Raw genomic sequence first — 14,852 nt, forward strand, 5'->3', positions numbered from 1 at the left:
GAGGATAGTGCGTGTGCGCGTCGCGAGAGCAGCCGCGCGGCGACATTGGTATTCGGTAGCCGCAGCATCGCCCGCGAGGAATCGCACCTCTCAGCCAGCCGTGGAGGTGCGAGGAGGTTAGGTCGACCCGACCCCACCGACGTTGACTCGACAGTTTTGTCTTCGCGTCGCCGCGCTATAGGGACTTTGGCGCCACCGCGCACTCGTGCGGCCTGTACACGTTACAGCGAGATCTTCGAACAGCTGATTCACCGCACCGACACCGGCGAAATGTCAAAACCCGGCCAATTTGTAAGTCATCCCACGAAATGGATTCGCGAGCGCGATTCCGTCCAATCGCTTTCCTTCTGTTGTTTAATTTTACTTTCCGCGCGATCGCATCGCATAATTGCGACATATTCTCAAACGTAACCGATACAATTCGAGCCTGATTCTCAGGCTCTCTCGTCATGTTGCCTGTCCTCTGATACATGTTTTTTTGTTTTTTTTTTAATTCCTAATTATTTGATAATCACACGAGCGTAAATTTATTTGACATCAACAATATACGTGTTTCTTTATAGTATTTATTTTCGTAACATAATTTCTCGACTAGATAGTTAATTTATATAACTTTACAAATAAATTAAAGAATTCGCTCTCCATTTAATATTAAAATATATTTGATTTATCTGGGACATTTTTTATGTAAAAAAGTAATTAGGATATATTCCATTGTTATTCTATCTTCATAGATGTCATTTATATATGAATGAAAAATGAATAATGTACAAAGTTACAATGTATTGCTTGTTTTGTTATGGACAATTCTATTCTGCAATACATGTTTACAATAATTTATTTTTGTTAAATAAATATAAATTTGTCTGTAATACATTGTTTGTTTATTCACTTCCAGGTCCTACGCGTTCAGTCATCAGAGGGAACAAAGCGTATAGAAGTGCTAGCTTCCGATACACTTTCTCGACTTTATGAAAAGGTATAAATCATGGAAGATATTCTAACTTTTTAATATATAATATTTTAGAATTTATCCCAATTACTTTTTGCATAGGTGTATGAAGCCTTTGATTTAAATAGTTTTGGATTTAACCTCTGTAAGCAACGAAATCAGAAAGAGCCACTTACATCTACTCGGAGTAGAACGGTGTTAGGAACTGGTCTTTCCCACGGAGATATGCTTTATCTTGTGCCAGCCAATGGCACCCAACTATGGAGTGCTCCATCAACCAGCAGTGCCTCCAATAATACTTCTACAGGTATGAATAATTATTTCCATAATTGATAGTCCAGCGTAGAACGTAAAAATTACTGCAAATAATAAAATAAAGCAAAATTATTACATAATAACTAAAAACATAGTATAATACATTTAAGATGATAGCATTATATTAAACTATAAAACATAACTATGAAAAATATATATTTATAATTAGACTTATTTAAAATTTTTTTTTATATATAAGTGTGTATATGTATGTATATATGTATGCACTTGTATAAATTTTTTTTATTTGTCAAAGACCAGCTTTTTTACTAACATTGTTTTGTATTTTTAGAACCAGGGCCAATTGATACTACAAACGGAATTACAAATCGCACATCTGGTCTTTCACGATCTCTGACAAATGTAGTTGAGGATGATGTTGATGAGCAATTATGGAAGCTGGATGGAAAAATCCAGCGTAAACGCGACGAAAAACTGTAAGAAATCTAAAAACATTAATAAAAACACAAGATAGAATCAAAAATAGAACAAAAAAAACATGCGTTTTTTTTACAGCTGTCGACATGGAATAAGAGGATGCTGCGTGCATTGTTCACCTCTGGAACCTTTCGACGAGTTTTACCTGAAGGAACAAAATATCAAGCATCTATCCTTTCATTCATATCTTAGGAAGCTCACTGCCGGAGTTGATAGGTACATAAATATGCAATGTGAAATGATTGTACAAACATTATTACAGAGTACTCGACTGTATCTTGTATATATTTGTCGCAGGGGCAAGTTCATACAATTAGACGACATAAGCTGCCGTATAAAGACTGGCTGCAAGGATCATCCGCCATGGCCGCGAGGGATCTGCAGCAAGTGCCAACCGAACTCTATCACTCTGAACCGCCAGACTTATCGACACGTGGATAACGTCATGTTCGAAAATGCTAGTTTAGTAGAACGTTTTCTTAATTACTGGCGTAGCACTGGGCACCAGCGTATCGGTTATCTATACGGAAGATACGAAGTACACTCGGATGTCCCGGTAGGAATTAGAGCAGTCGTTGCGGCTATATACGAGCCACCGCAGGTACGTAGAGCTCGTGCACAATCTTCGACAAATCTATAAACATACACATTTTTGATGAACAAATATATAATGTGTGTTCGCATTGTGATTGGTCAGGAAAGTACAAAAGATACGATAAGACTTCTGCCGGACGAGAAAGAAGCATTAGTCGAGGAATTAGGCCGGACACTTAATCTGAGGAGAATCGGATGGATTTTCACTGACCTCATAGCCGACGATGTCAAGAAGGGAACGGTAATTTGATATATATATTTTTCTTTCTCGTATGTAATGTTCGTATACCGAATCCGCATATGTACGGCGATTAACACTGTCAGTTTTATTCGATCAGGTCAAACACGTTCGCAATATAGAAAGCCATTTCCTATCTGCTCAAGAATGCATTATGGCTGGGTACTTTCAAAACCGGTATCCAAACCCCTGCCGCTTCTCGCCTAATGGTTATTTCGGCTCAAAATCTGTAACTGTTTGCGTCACAGGTGAGTCGTCAATTTTAATTTACAATATAGATATATATATATTTTTTTTTTAATTTTTTTACTTCGAAGATGTTAGGTTGATTAAAAGTTTGTCTTTTTTTTGTATCGAGATAAGAGCCACATAGGAAAAGGCGAACGAGTTTTTTTGATCAACTTAACAATACATAATAATTACGCTTCTTTTCCCTATCTGTTACGAAATATCCGTTACAAACGCCATGTAAAATTACAGTTTTCAGAAACATTTTTCCTGTAAATTACAGGTGACGATAAAAATCAAGTACATATGGAGGGCTATCAGGTATCCAATCAATGTATGGCGTTGGTACGAGATGGCTCTTTGGTTCCTACAAAAGACGCACCGGAATTGGGCTACGTAATCGAGTCGACCGATAAGCAATACGTTCCGGATGTCTTCTACAAGGTAAGTTCGAATATTATCGATTTCATTTTCTCTTCGAGATTATTACGTTTCTTTGAATCACTTCGATTTATATCTTTATATGTATATCGAACGAGTGCCTTTAAATTTTTATATGTCTATCGTAATCTAATATTTTTATTGAAAGTTATGCAATTTTGTCGCACAACTTGAGATATACCTATAGGTATAAGGGTAATACGCACAAATCATAATACTCACGTGAAATGAGAACAGTTTATAACTCAAAATCGATCGATTAAAAGTACATTTAAGTTGAGGCGTTAAACGTTCACTTCGTACATGTATAATGAAATAATAAAATTCGTTTAAACGACGGCTCTCTACGGTGTAATTACCGCGAACCTAAAAAAAATAGTCACGATCTTCGCATTCTCAATGATTATTATGTCTCGAGAGGAGGATACGAGAGAGACAGAGAGGGACAGAGCGGAAGTAAGAAAAAGGAAAGATAAGGAAGAAAACAAAATAGCGAGGTAGAAAGACGAGAGGAAAGAACTTGTCCAAGTGCTTACAGCCGCTCAATCGTTTAATCGCACGCGAGGGACAAGATAAATCGGTCGGTCGTTAGAATCGATATTACAAGCTATGCGTTGTTACCTCATCACGTTCATAAAAATATATGTAGTTTATATATTTGTATATATATACGCGCGCGCATAGAGGTATCCGTGTACGTGTTGTTTTATGTATGTATAATATGTATGTATGTAATGTATACAGGTGGGCCTGTATCGTCATTCGCTTCGGTACAATATGTCCTTTTCTTCTTCTCACGATTGCGTCTCTACGTAATTACGTACTAATAAGAGTTACAATTTGTCGGAGTTTTTCCTCGCTCGGAAGCGAAACGAGAGAAATTCGTTCATTCATCCATTCGAACACACATTAAGCCACCCCCGCTTACGGTCGTCGTGTATACAATAATATTGTACATGTACAGGAGCGAGTTATATTTATTCCCTAAAGACGACGTACAACGCGACGCGTTTCGCGTTGCCGTCAATCATCGCAATGTCGATCGCGAGAGACGCGTTTCTTTTTATTAGCTAATCAACAAGTGTTAAAACTTTCAAGTTCAACATCGAATGAGGCTTTTCTTCGAGAAGGCATATCCGCGACGACGCGAGGGCGTGCAATTTTTGCTATTACGGTAACGCGTGAGTGTGCCTTGCCTTGTACGCGCGTGGAGATACGCGCGCACGTGTCCGCGCGCGAGAGAGAGAGAGGGAAAGACGCGTTCGCTCTCGCACGCGCGCGCGCGTGTACAGTGTATATATATATATATATAACGATACATAATGGGACTTCATTACGAGAATTCAGACGAGTAGTTATAACGCAATTACATTATCGTAGTACGATATATAGGAATGATTTGTTTAATGTACATACACTTATATATACATATTGTATACATACGTATATGTATATACATGTATTTGTACATTTTTTTTCCTTCGTTCGTTTTCTCCGATCAGACGACACGAGGCTTACGATCTACATAGTAGTAGTTAGGCCTTGCATACATTTGCGACGTATTGAGATCTAATCTTAAATACAGATATAATTCACGACGGTTCGCTAGTTTTACAAAGAACGAAAAGGGAACGAGTTCGCTACCAATATTCGTGCAGCGGAATCACAAGACTTCTTCACAAAACGCGCGCGCGCGATGAATATCTCTTTTTTTTTTTTTTATTTCCTTTTCCCTTTTAGCTCTTTTCCTCGCGCCCCTGGAACGGAACGATATACGCGACATCGTGTTTAACGAACCGCACAAATTGCGCTCCTACGAGATTAACTATATCGATATCTTTTTCTTCACCGTTTCGGAATCTAAGATTCTAAACGACAAACCTTGCGTTTTTGTATAGAATCGCGCGAGTCGCGACTTTTAGCATAAATTCGCAAAGATGCCCACCCGCGATTTGCTCTCGCCCACACAAAAAACAAAAAACAAAAAAATCGAAAGGGTCAATATCATATCCGTATTCGCCCGCAGGTTCATCATCGCCTCTCTTTTCACAAGTTTAATACGTCGCGTGTGCATAAACGCGATACGGTTCGGTTAGTTTTCCCCGATAGTTTGCTATACTTAAATTCCCCGGTACTACACGTTTGTTTTCCTTTTATTCGCATCTATCTACGATCTAAAACATTTTAGCTGCGCACGCGGGAGCCGGGCAGAGAAACCGCTCTACTACCGCAAATCGCACGGTACCTTCTTCCTCACTATATCACGCCCGACGTGCGATACGCGCTCTACGAACTATAACGTAGTTTAGCAGAGTTAACGCCGACAATAGCCAAAATAAACGTTGGACCTCTCTCTTCCTAAAAACAAATACGTCGTATCAGCTAGAGAAGTCGTATCGATATCACGGTCGATCTCTGAGGTACGTATGTGTATGTGTGTGTATCTCGATCATCATTCATCATTATTATTGTTAGCAGAATCTCGTATCGATTCCCGGTCAATAGCAAAATATGGATTTTTTTTTTATTTCTTTTTCTTCTCGCACGCGCCCACGATTTAAAAATAGACTCGACATCTTTAGATGCTATTGTTAATAGTTAATTAAGTTGCGTGACTCGTACGGAGCGTTCGAGGATTCGCGGATAAACGTGTCGCGACGGTGTCCCCGAGTGAATATACGCGGCGGATATAATAATTATAATAATAATCGTCTCCCATCGTTGGGCAATTACGTGTAACGCGTTTCTTTTTGTATTTCTTCTTACGTATAAGTTTCTCTCTTCGGCCGAACGCGCGCGAGTCGGGAAAACCGTCGCGACCTTCTTTCGGTTATCTATAGCGGGAAAACGTGTATACGGCGTTATACAATATATAGATAGATGTGTATGCGGGATATACTACTCCGCTCTTCTTCTCGGAGAGTCTACCCCACGCTACAACAAACCGCGCGACAGCGACAGCGTAAACGTTACAATTTACCGCACTTCGTGATTAGAATATTCTTGGTAGGCTTGCCGGTCTGGTCGCCGAACGTAGATATCTTCTCCACCAGATCCAATCCCTCGATCACGTGGCCGAAAATGCCGGTGAAGCCGCGCATCTCCTGCAGTATTATGCGAAACTGTGAGCCGACCATGCCGAGGTTGTCGTGTCGCTTCTGCGTCCGTCTCATTCCCACCGCACCTCGCACCGCCGGGAACTTGGTGTCGTCCGGCATAAAGTAGCCGTCTTCGTATATGCTTCGTCCTCCGCGGCCGTTGTTAAGCTCAAAATCGCCCGTGATCACGGACTCGCCCTCCCAGCACTGGAATATCGAGCAGCCCTTGTAACCGATCCCGGCTTCCCCCGTCGACAGCACGCTGAAGTTTTTCGCCATCTTCGGCGCCGCGTCCGGTCGCACCTCGATTACGATGCGTCCGTGCGGCGAGCCGTTTACCTCGATGTTGAAGTAGTACAGGGGATACGGATTCGCCGGGCCCCGTGTCAGTGTCGCCGTTATCGCGTTAGACGGCGGTTGGGGGGATGAGTGGACGGTCACTAGACTGCCACCGGTACCGACCGTATCGGACATGAACGTCGACTGCTGCTGCGGGTGCAGCATGGCGTTGGGCGGTGCGGGCGGTATGGGTTTGATGGACGGTGAACCGGGTGGAATGAGAAGCTGCTGCGGAGTCTGGTTCGGCCCTGGTGGCGGCGGTGGCGGACCTTGGTGAATGTGAACGGATCCCGGTGGCGCCTGTTGCGGCGGCGGCATCATATTCGAATGATGATACTCCATCGAACCGTTCTGCATATGCTGTTGCTTGCTGACGACGTGGCGCGTGTACAACTGCGACATGCAGTAATTTGCGAGGAATAGTATCGGATTCTGCGAGGCCGCCAAGTGATTCGGCAAGCGACCGCCATTGCCCACTCCTTGGGGAATGATCGGATCCCCCGTATGAATCCCCGCCAGTGCTTGCTTCAGCAGGGCAAAATCGAAAATCACGCCGGAATTGCCGATAAGATCGTCCAGCTGGCACTGCAGCATCATCTCCTGATATTTGGATTGCAACCGCTGTTTCTCTAGAACGAGCTGCGAGTGCAAACTGTATACATCACCCGGAGTTTCGCTCATCTGCAAGCCGGCCTTCGTCTTGCCTAGGGTTTCGCGCGCGTCCGTTATCTCGGGAAAGTGGCTCCAACCGTTCTGCAAATCCGTCTCCACGTGCGTCTTCAACGTCACGCATGCCTCCAGCACCTTTATCAGAAACTCGCGTTGCTGTATTGCCAGTCTTTGAATCTCGGTCGACAGTTTACCCACAGCGGCCACCTCCAATTGAACCTGTGAATGAATGCACGAAGATTTTCGCATCGTTAGTTCTTCGATGTATAGTTTCTCGAGCCTGTTTCTCGAAATTTCAACGGAAAATGATGCAATGTCAAACAAGTAGGGAAACAACTTACGTCGGAAATGAGCTGTTCTTTGGCATCGGTTTGCGATTTAATCTGATGACCCGGGTGCTCTTGAGGAGTCGCGCACGCTCTACAAAGCGCCGTGCAACATGTCGCACACCATAATGCCAGCGGCATCCCGTGTGTGTGACAGTTCTCGCTCTACGAAAATATTAAACGTTATCGATCCATTTCAAGTCCACCACCACGTGTTTACACGAAAAGTTTCTTCCGACTTTTCAAGACCAAGCTGATCCCTCGTTTTTATCAAAATATTCGGTCGTATCTTTTTTTAAGAGAAGTAAAACGTGTGCGCGAGATAATCGCGCGAAATTATCACAGATTCGAAATCGTCGAGAGATGCTCTTACAACATCATTTTATTACTACTAGAAACGTTTTCTCACTCTCTTTTGGTATAGTTATTCTACTCGCGTTTTCTCCGTCACGCATATAGGCACACATGTCGCATACATTTCGCATTTGAACGCAGATATATTCCGTCTTTTTCGATGCTAATAAAGTTCACCGTTTATCGCGATGTTACGAAAGTCGCGTTACTTTTTCGAAGAATTTTTCGTTCGTCGTCTAAATTTCATTTAACTTAATTCTATCCAGCAGAGATATTTCACGGTAAATTTAGATGAATCAATAATCGCGTAATTTAACGTTCATGATACAATTTCTTCATTTCTTTTATTTTTTCAAAATTAATTATTTGATATATTTTTAATATAAAAGATGCAAGATTGTACAGGAATCGTGTTACACAAATTGTTGAAAGAAATGTTGTACATTCCATGGCGTTTTACTCCTGAACGAAAATAGGAAAATATCAATCGTCGTTACCTTCCTCTCCTTGTCACCGGGTTTGCCGGACGTGTTGTTCGTCGTGATTTTTAGACGCGACAGATTATTGGCCAGGGCAAGCAGTGGAGAATGAGTTGGTAGAGCGTCCGGACCCTGGTCACCCAAATCCGTCTTCTTCCAACAGTGCGCGCAAAACAGATCTCGTCCCTTCAGTAGATTGCTCTCGATGCAACGCAGACAGAAGTAATGCTTACAGCTGAGATACTTTGGACATTGTTCCGCGTCATTGTACTTCTGCTTGCAGCAACCGCAAAGCGTCAGCTCCTCCAGGTCCGTTAGCACGCTCGGATCCAGCATCTGGAAGCGCAACATACATGTACACATGTGCGTGCGTGCGTGCATATCTTCGTAATTTCGTCGTATGCACACACGCACGCAAAACACACACATATATACAAGTTCTTGCATATGATCTCGCGTAAGAAGTGTTCAAATAATGAGCATTAACGAGATAAAATTTCTGCCGTAATGGAATTAGATCGCTATTCTGATCGCATCGATCGATGTATTAAATTTAGATACGTCGCGAGATAACAAAGTTTACGCCGCGAACTCGAATCGATTTTGCTATATCAAAGTTTATGAGCGATAAACGACACAAATTTCGTGCTATCACTTGTATATTGAAGTTTCTCGTTCAACTGTGTTATTCACTCGAGCGGACAATCAAAGACAATCCAGCATTCGTCTTCATTCACTTTACGCGGGAATTACCTGTTTAAGTAACATCACGCCACGGTATTAATTACGAACGTAGCGTCTCGTGCTCCTGAAATTGCAATGGCATTTTTTTAATTTAGCGCTGCGCTGATTTTCGGTGCTCTTAACTTCCAAACACATTCACGCGCGAAGGATCACGCGAAACTGTTTACCCCTCGATTGATTCTCAACGGAGGAAACGCGAAGAATTGCGTACGATATGAATCGAGCGCGCGAGACTTATAATAAACATGACAAAGGCAAAGAGGATATCTATCTCTCGAAATTGTTTTTTGACAAACAGAGCCGAAACTTTACCACGTGTGCACAGGAATGTTCCGATTCACGCGGAACGTTGTGTAATTTACGACGGAAAACCCTAAAAGGTCAAGTCGTTGTATGTATGTATGTAAACAAACTCGGTACACGCGATCGTTCGTCTCTCTCGCATTTTTTTTTCTCTCTTTCTCCCTTTGTCTCACATCGCCGGTTTCTCTCTCGTTCTGTCTTTCTCTCTCTTCGCACTTGTTTAATATTACTACGTTTATTACTATGCGTCGTAGACTCTGCCATCCTGCCATGGACTTTCCCGATTTTAAGTACGCACGGCGCGAAACCAACGTCGCCACGTCGGCCCATATTCCTTGACCCATATCGCATTCGTGCGTCATCGAGTGATCGACGAGTTCCCTCGTTAATAAACGGTTTCAAAAAACCAGATCGGTCTCGCGTCGCGCGGCATTGTTTACACGTCCGTATTAACTGAACGTCTCGCTGACTGACAGACAAAGGCCCCCGCTCGGTTTCGTTCGCTCTCTGCCAGAGGCTTACTTAAATACGGCGGCGTTTCGGGAAGCGGGACGTGAATCGATACGCGGCGCGACGTACACGTGACGACGTGGTAAACACACTCACTGATCGTTCGATTCACCCGAGGCCCGAGGATACCACCTCGGTGACCGCTCGCGAGTAAAAGGCGGGAAAGCGCGACGGCGACTTGAACTCGCCCGCGACACAGTTTGCCCTTAATCCTTTCGACGCTCGCTCTCGCCTTCGTCGACGAAAATGTCTCGGCCAACATTCTCTGACCTCGACTTTTTTTTACGCACGTTTTTTTCTACGCCAGAATTTTCATTAATTACCCTATTGTAAACTACGATAAATACGACGTGTAATAATGTATTATTTGAAATGCGATTAGAAACCAAACTCTAAAATATATTATTGTATTTTAGAAGGTATAATTAATGTTCAAAAGAAATCTCGATATCTAATCTTGATCTTTACTAAACACATGTGCATGTGTGTATATATAATATATATAAACGAGATGTTTTAATTTTTTCAATCACTTAAACTTGGTTCTTTCATGAAACAAAATCTAAAAGAATGTAACACAATTATTTTGAAAACAGTGAAATATAGCGTGACTCGGATTTGTGTTTAAAATTACATATAAAAAAAATCATTCGCGATTTTTTCTTTATATTTGATTGAATGCCGAAAGGATAACATGGCAACAATAACATTGTATTTTCAAGAAATTTATTTTTAGAACTTGATCACACTGCTTTAACCTGTTTAAATTAACTTTAAACGTGCTATGGAAATAATACGATTCTTATCTCAGAAACTTGCATTTTCTAACGATTTAATATATGTTAATTTTTACTTTTGCTTCCGATTAAACACGTCGTACGAATATTAATCTTTAGACAGTCACTCGATGTACATATTATGTCGATATTTTTTAAAATCATTTTATCAAACTTATAATTATATAATTGAGCAATTTTTCCTCTCTTTCTCTCTCTATCTGTATTTCAGCTAAATATTTATGAGTATTTACATAATTTTGAAGCAACACGATTCGCTCAAAAAAGCGATAAGCGATAGTTATTTTTTAAGCATATACTCAAGCATTCGTGCAAGAGTGTAAATAAGAAATTCTTATATTCTCCTCAAGAAGCAATTACGATAAATTCTCTGTATGAAATCTACGTTCTCCGAAGCATAAGAATTTACACACGCGTATATAAATAAGGAAGCCTTATTTCTCGGGAATACTAATAAGAAAGATTTGAAAATAAGATGCTCTCGAAGCTGCCAAACGCGTATCTTCCTCGAGTCTCGATCTTTCTCTATTTTCCGCGGATCATCCGGCAATGTATGCACGCGAGCGAGCAAACAAACGAAACTTCCCAAGAAGGAGGTTATGTAGACTCAATATTCAGCGATATCGGCACACGATAGATAAGTCATTATGCAACGAGACGAGCCTCGAGAGGAGCTCGTTTGCGAGCTCGCGAGAGAGGGAGAGAGAAAGACAAAGAGAGATGACACTTTACACCATTCGCGCGCATGCGTCGGAAATCCCGCCAAAACCGTCGGCGGATAGCGGGTAGATCGGGAGGATGGGTGCTTCCGAGGATTCGCCATTCTTTAAGCGCGACGTTGCCTCTCTCGCGCGCGCGGCAGACGCAAGGGAGGAGGAGGAAGAAGAGGGAGGGAGGGGAGACGAATCCCTCGGACCGAGGCGCCAACGAGGGGGCGAGAGAGGCGGAGGAAGGACGTATATCGAGTGTTCGCGGCACTTCTTCGCGACGTCGTGCCGTATGCATACACACACGCGTGCACACTACTAACTAAAGCACGCAGCGCACTAAAAAAAGCGGCCCGCTTCGCGACGCCTCGGGCTCTCGAGAGAGACGTTATCGCTCGGGGGAGGTTACCTGCCTACGCCGATAGATACGCCGATCGTGACTCGCGACAACGAGCCGACATTCGGGTCGAAAACCGCTCGCGAACTACTGCGTGTCAGATTCCGCGGGAATGTTGTGCGCGCTCCGTCTCGCTCTCTCTCCCCTCCTCCCCCGTCCTGGACGCGCGCGCGCGCGCACTGCGACGTCTCTCTTTTTCGCTCCGACATGCGCTCTCTCTCTCACTCACTTTCACGCGTCGCTCCTTTTCGCACACACATACAGGCGCTCGCTCTCTCTCTCTCTCTCTCTTTCTCTCTCTCCATCAAGCATCCAACACATGTATTCCAATTTCGTTTCCTCGATTTAATCAATCTCTCTTTCTCTCTCGCTCTCTCGCTCTTTTTATCGGAAAGAATTGTGTAAATGCTCCGTACCGTATATACGTTTCGCGATCGTCTCCTTGCCGCGCTATGGAAGGCTTGACCGTTGGCACTCGGCACTTGCGACGCGTGCCGCGACGATGATGTTTCACTACGCGACGTATACGTTCGATCGTGCGATTCGGCGACGGCTTTGACTTACATCGGGCCTAACGTCGTGCCGCGCGCGCGGTTCCGCTCGCACCGAACAACAACCACCACCACCACCACGAGAGCAAGCACTACTACCACCACTAACACGGTTTTGTCGTCACTGTCGTTATCGTTGTCGTGTCGTCGTCTTCGTCTTCGTCGTCGTCCTCGCTGCCGTCGTGTTCTCTCTCTCTCTCTCTCTCTCTCTCTCTTTCTCTCTCTCTCTCTCTCTCTCACTCTCTCTCTCTCTCTCTTCGTTTTATATTTTTCCCCTTTACTATAATACGTATCCTCTCTTTCCCTCTCTATCTATAATCGTGTGTCTTGTGTGTATATATACTTTTTGTACTTTTCGCGTTATCGTGTTTATCGAACGTCGTGAGTCTTACTGTGGATAACATAACGACGGTGGTGCCGGTTTAACGCGGCATGGCTACTATGGGCCTTAGCTCGTGCGAACGTTTTGCCACATCATGATGTTTGGTTCACTAAACTAACCACTAGCATGGCGGCGGCGACGACCGACCGACAGACACACACCGCGGGCGCGCGATCATCGCTTACGCGCCTCTCGTCGCTCCCCCCTTCCTTTTCCCCCTCTCATCCCGTCTCTGTCCGTCCTCCCTCTCGTGTATCTTCCGTCTTCGTCCGAATGCAGTAGTACGTATCTTCGCCGTCGATGTCGCTGTCGTCGTTTTTCGACGCCAATCGCGTCACGCGCACTTTGCCTCGATGAATCCGCCTTTATGGCGGGAACATTGGCCTGTAGGGAAACGCGTTGAGTAGGAAATTATTTATATTTTCTTTTCCAGCAACAAGTGGCAAAGTTATTATACATGATGAGCCTCCTTTTCATCGATTTCATCATGCTTCGATTAATAAAGAATTTCTTTTGAAAAATGTACCTTGTAATTTCCAACTTTATGTAATCAATAATATAGAAAATTAAAATGATAAAGTTTTGCAAAGTATATAATATAGTTCATCTAGCTAGAAGAAAATTTAGATAATACAAGTTTTCTGTTTTATTTTTAATAAGACGCAATATTTGTTTAAAAAGATAATAAAAATAAGTATATCTATATTAAAATAACAAATATACTAAACTAGTACGTGATACGTCAGTGATTATTATAATGTATTAAGTGTACATTACACTAGTAGAAAATAATGACTAAATATATGTATAATTGACAGATATGATATTTATATAGTTATTATATATTTTGTTATAGGAAAAAGACACATACGGAAATGAAGTAACAAGATTAGCGAGACCTTTGCCAGTTGAATATTTATTAGTGGATGTACCTGCATCCACACCGCTTACTCCTCAATTCACTTTCTTCACGGATGACAACATTACTCCATTTCCAGTTGAAAACAGGTAACATCTATAATAAAATAAAAATAAGCGGATACCAAACATATATATGTGAATAGATTCACATAACCGCCATATCTTTAATTTCAGACAAGTTGATAGACAAGTTCAGGAGTTTAATGCATTATGCACTTATATGCAACAATTCAATGCGGATCAATTTTTGGAGGCAACTTCTGACTTTCATTTGCTTCTCTTCATCGCTACCATGGACATGTATCCGATGAAGGTACCATGAATCAATTAATTGATAATATTTTATCGATAATATATGGTTATTAATAATAATTATATTGACAAATTGTTATTTTTTATTTAGGATCACATGTTACCATTACTCGAAGCTATTCGCAATAAAGATAAAGAGAAGGCATTGGAGTGGGCCCAATCGGAGCATTGGGCGACAGTGGAGCAGCTCATATCCGCGGCTTCTACATCGTCGCGTCCTCCGCAAACCATGTCCTTTGGTGCTACTAGCTCAAGGACATTGCCTTCCGTGACTGCAGAAGCTAGTGGAGGAATAGGCGTTGGTACAGAGCCGATTGCGAATCCGCCTCCGGATCAAGCTCTTTGGACATGTTCTTATTGCACTTTTCTCAATGCTGCGGACTTAGCAGTTTGCGAGATGTGCAATCTGCCAAGGTACTCGTAATAAACTGTCAAAACATTAACGATGAATTCCACATGTGTTTATGGGGGTGCTGTCTTTGAATCTACTACTTCGCTTCCGCAGGATTTGACGCGTACCGTATCCTCGCGGATATAACGATTGTTTTCTACGCATCTTTGGCCTTATTTATGAGTGAATAAAAAAAAAGAAAACAAAAACGAAAGCATTTTTCCACTGACATATTTTTTTACGTTACCTAATTTTTTTCTTCATCCCTCCCTCCCTTTTCTCTCTAACATCTCTTTTTTTTACAGCTAGTTTCTAACAGTTTGATTAGAGATGTTCTAAATATTAATCCTAACAAGATATTACATT

At 42.4% G+C, this 14,852-nt stretch overlaps 2 protein-coding genes across 9 annotated transcripts; one reads left to right on the forward strand and one right to left on the reverse strand.

The window, feature by feature from the left end:
* The first annotated feature begins 157 nt into the window (after positions 1 to 157).
* Npl4 (nuclear protein localization 4) lies at positions 158 to 14,711 on the forward strand. The gene is made up of 12 exons (XM_083033125.1): positions 158 to 291; positions 899 to 979; positions 1,055 to 1,259; positions 1,560 to 1,704; positions 1,784 to 1,921; positions 2,003 to 2,306; positions 2,403 to 2,540; positions 2,638 to 2,785; positions 3,049 to 3,209; positions 13,719 to 13,870; positions 13,958 to 14,096; positions 14,187 to 14,711. Exons 1-12 carry the CDS (start codon positions 271 to 273, stop codon positions 14,517 to 14,519), a joined length of 1,965 nt encoding a protein of 654 aa, XP_082889251.1. The 5' UTR covers positions 158 to 270; the 3' UTR covers positions 14,520 to 14,711.
* On the reverse strand, positions 3,430 to 13,227 carry LOC145933442 (uncharacterized). 8 transcript variants are annotated; one of them, XM_083033130.1, is made up of 5 exons: positions 12,873 to 13,227; positions 9,225 to 9,279; positions 8,490 to 8,807; positions 7,654 to 7,803; positions 3,430 to 7,531 (listed from the first exon to the last, which is right to left on the reverse strand). In XM_083033130.1, the coding sequence occupies exons 2-5, from the start codon at positions 9,237 to 9,239 to the stop codon at positions 6,176 to 6,178; spliced, it is 1,839 nt and encodes a 612-aa protein (XP_082889256.1). In that variant the 5' UTR covers positions 9,240 to 9,279; positions 12,873 to 13,227; the 3' UTR covers positions 3,430 to 6,175. The 8 variants fall into 8 exon arrangements, with proteins under 8 accessions (XP_082889256.1, XP_082889255.1, XP_082889258.1 ...); XM_083033129.1 differs by having other exon boundaries at positions 12,346 to 13,227; XM_083033132.1 differs by lacking the exon at positions 12,873 to 13,227 and adding an exon at positions 11,946 to 12,320.
* Positions 14,712 to 14,852: the final 141 nt, after the last annotated feature.

The sequence above is a fragment of the Prenolepis imparis genome, unplaced genomic scaffold (genome assembly GCF_030444845.1).
Source record: "Prenolepis imparis isolate NDT839.2.m4 unplaced genomic scaffold, iyPreImpa1.0 SCAF_3, whole genome shotgun sequence".
Lineage (NCBI taxonomy): Eukaryota > Metazoa > Arthropoda > Insecta > Hymenoptera > Formicidae > Prenolepis > Prenolepis imparis.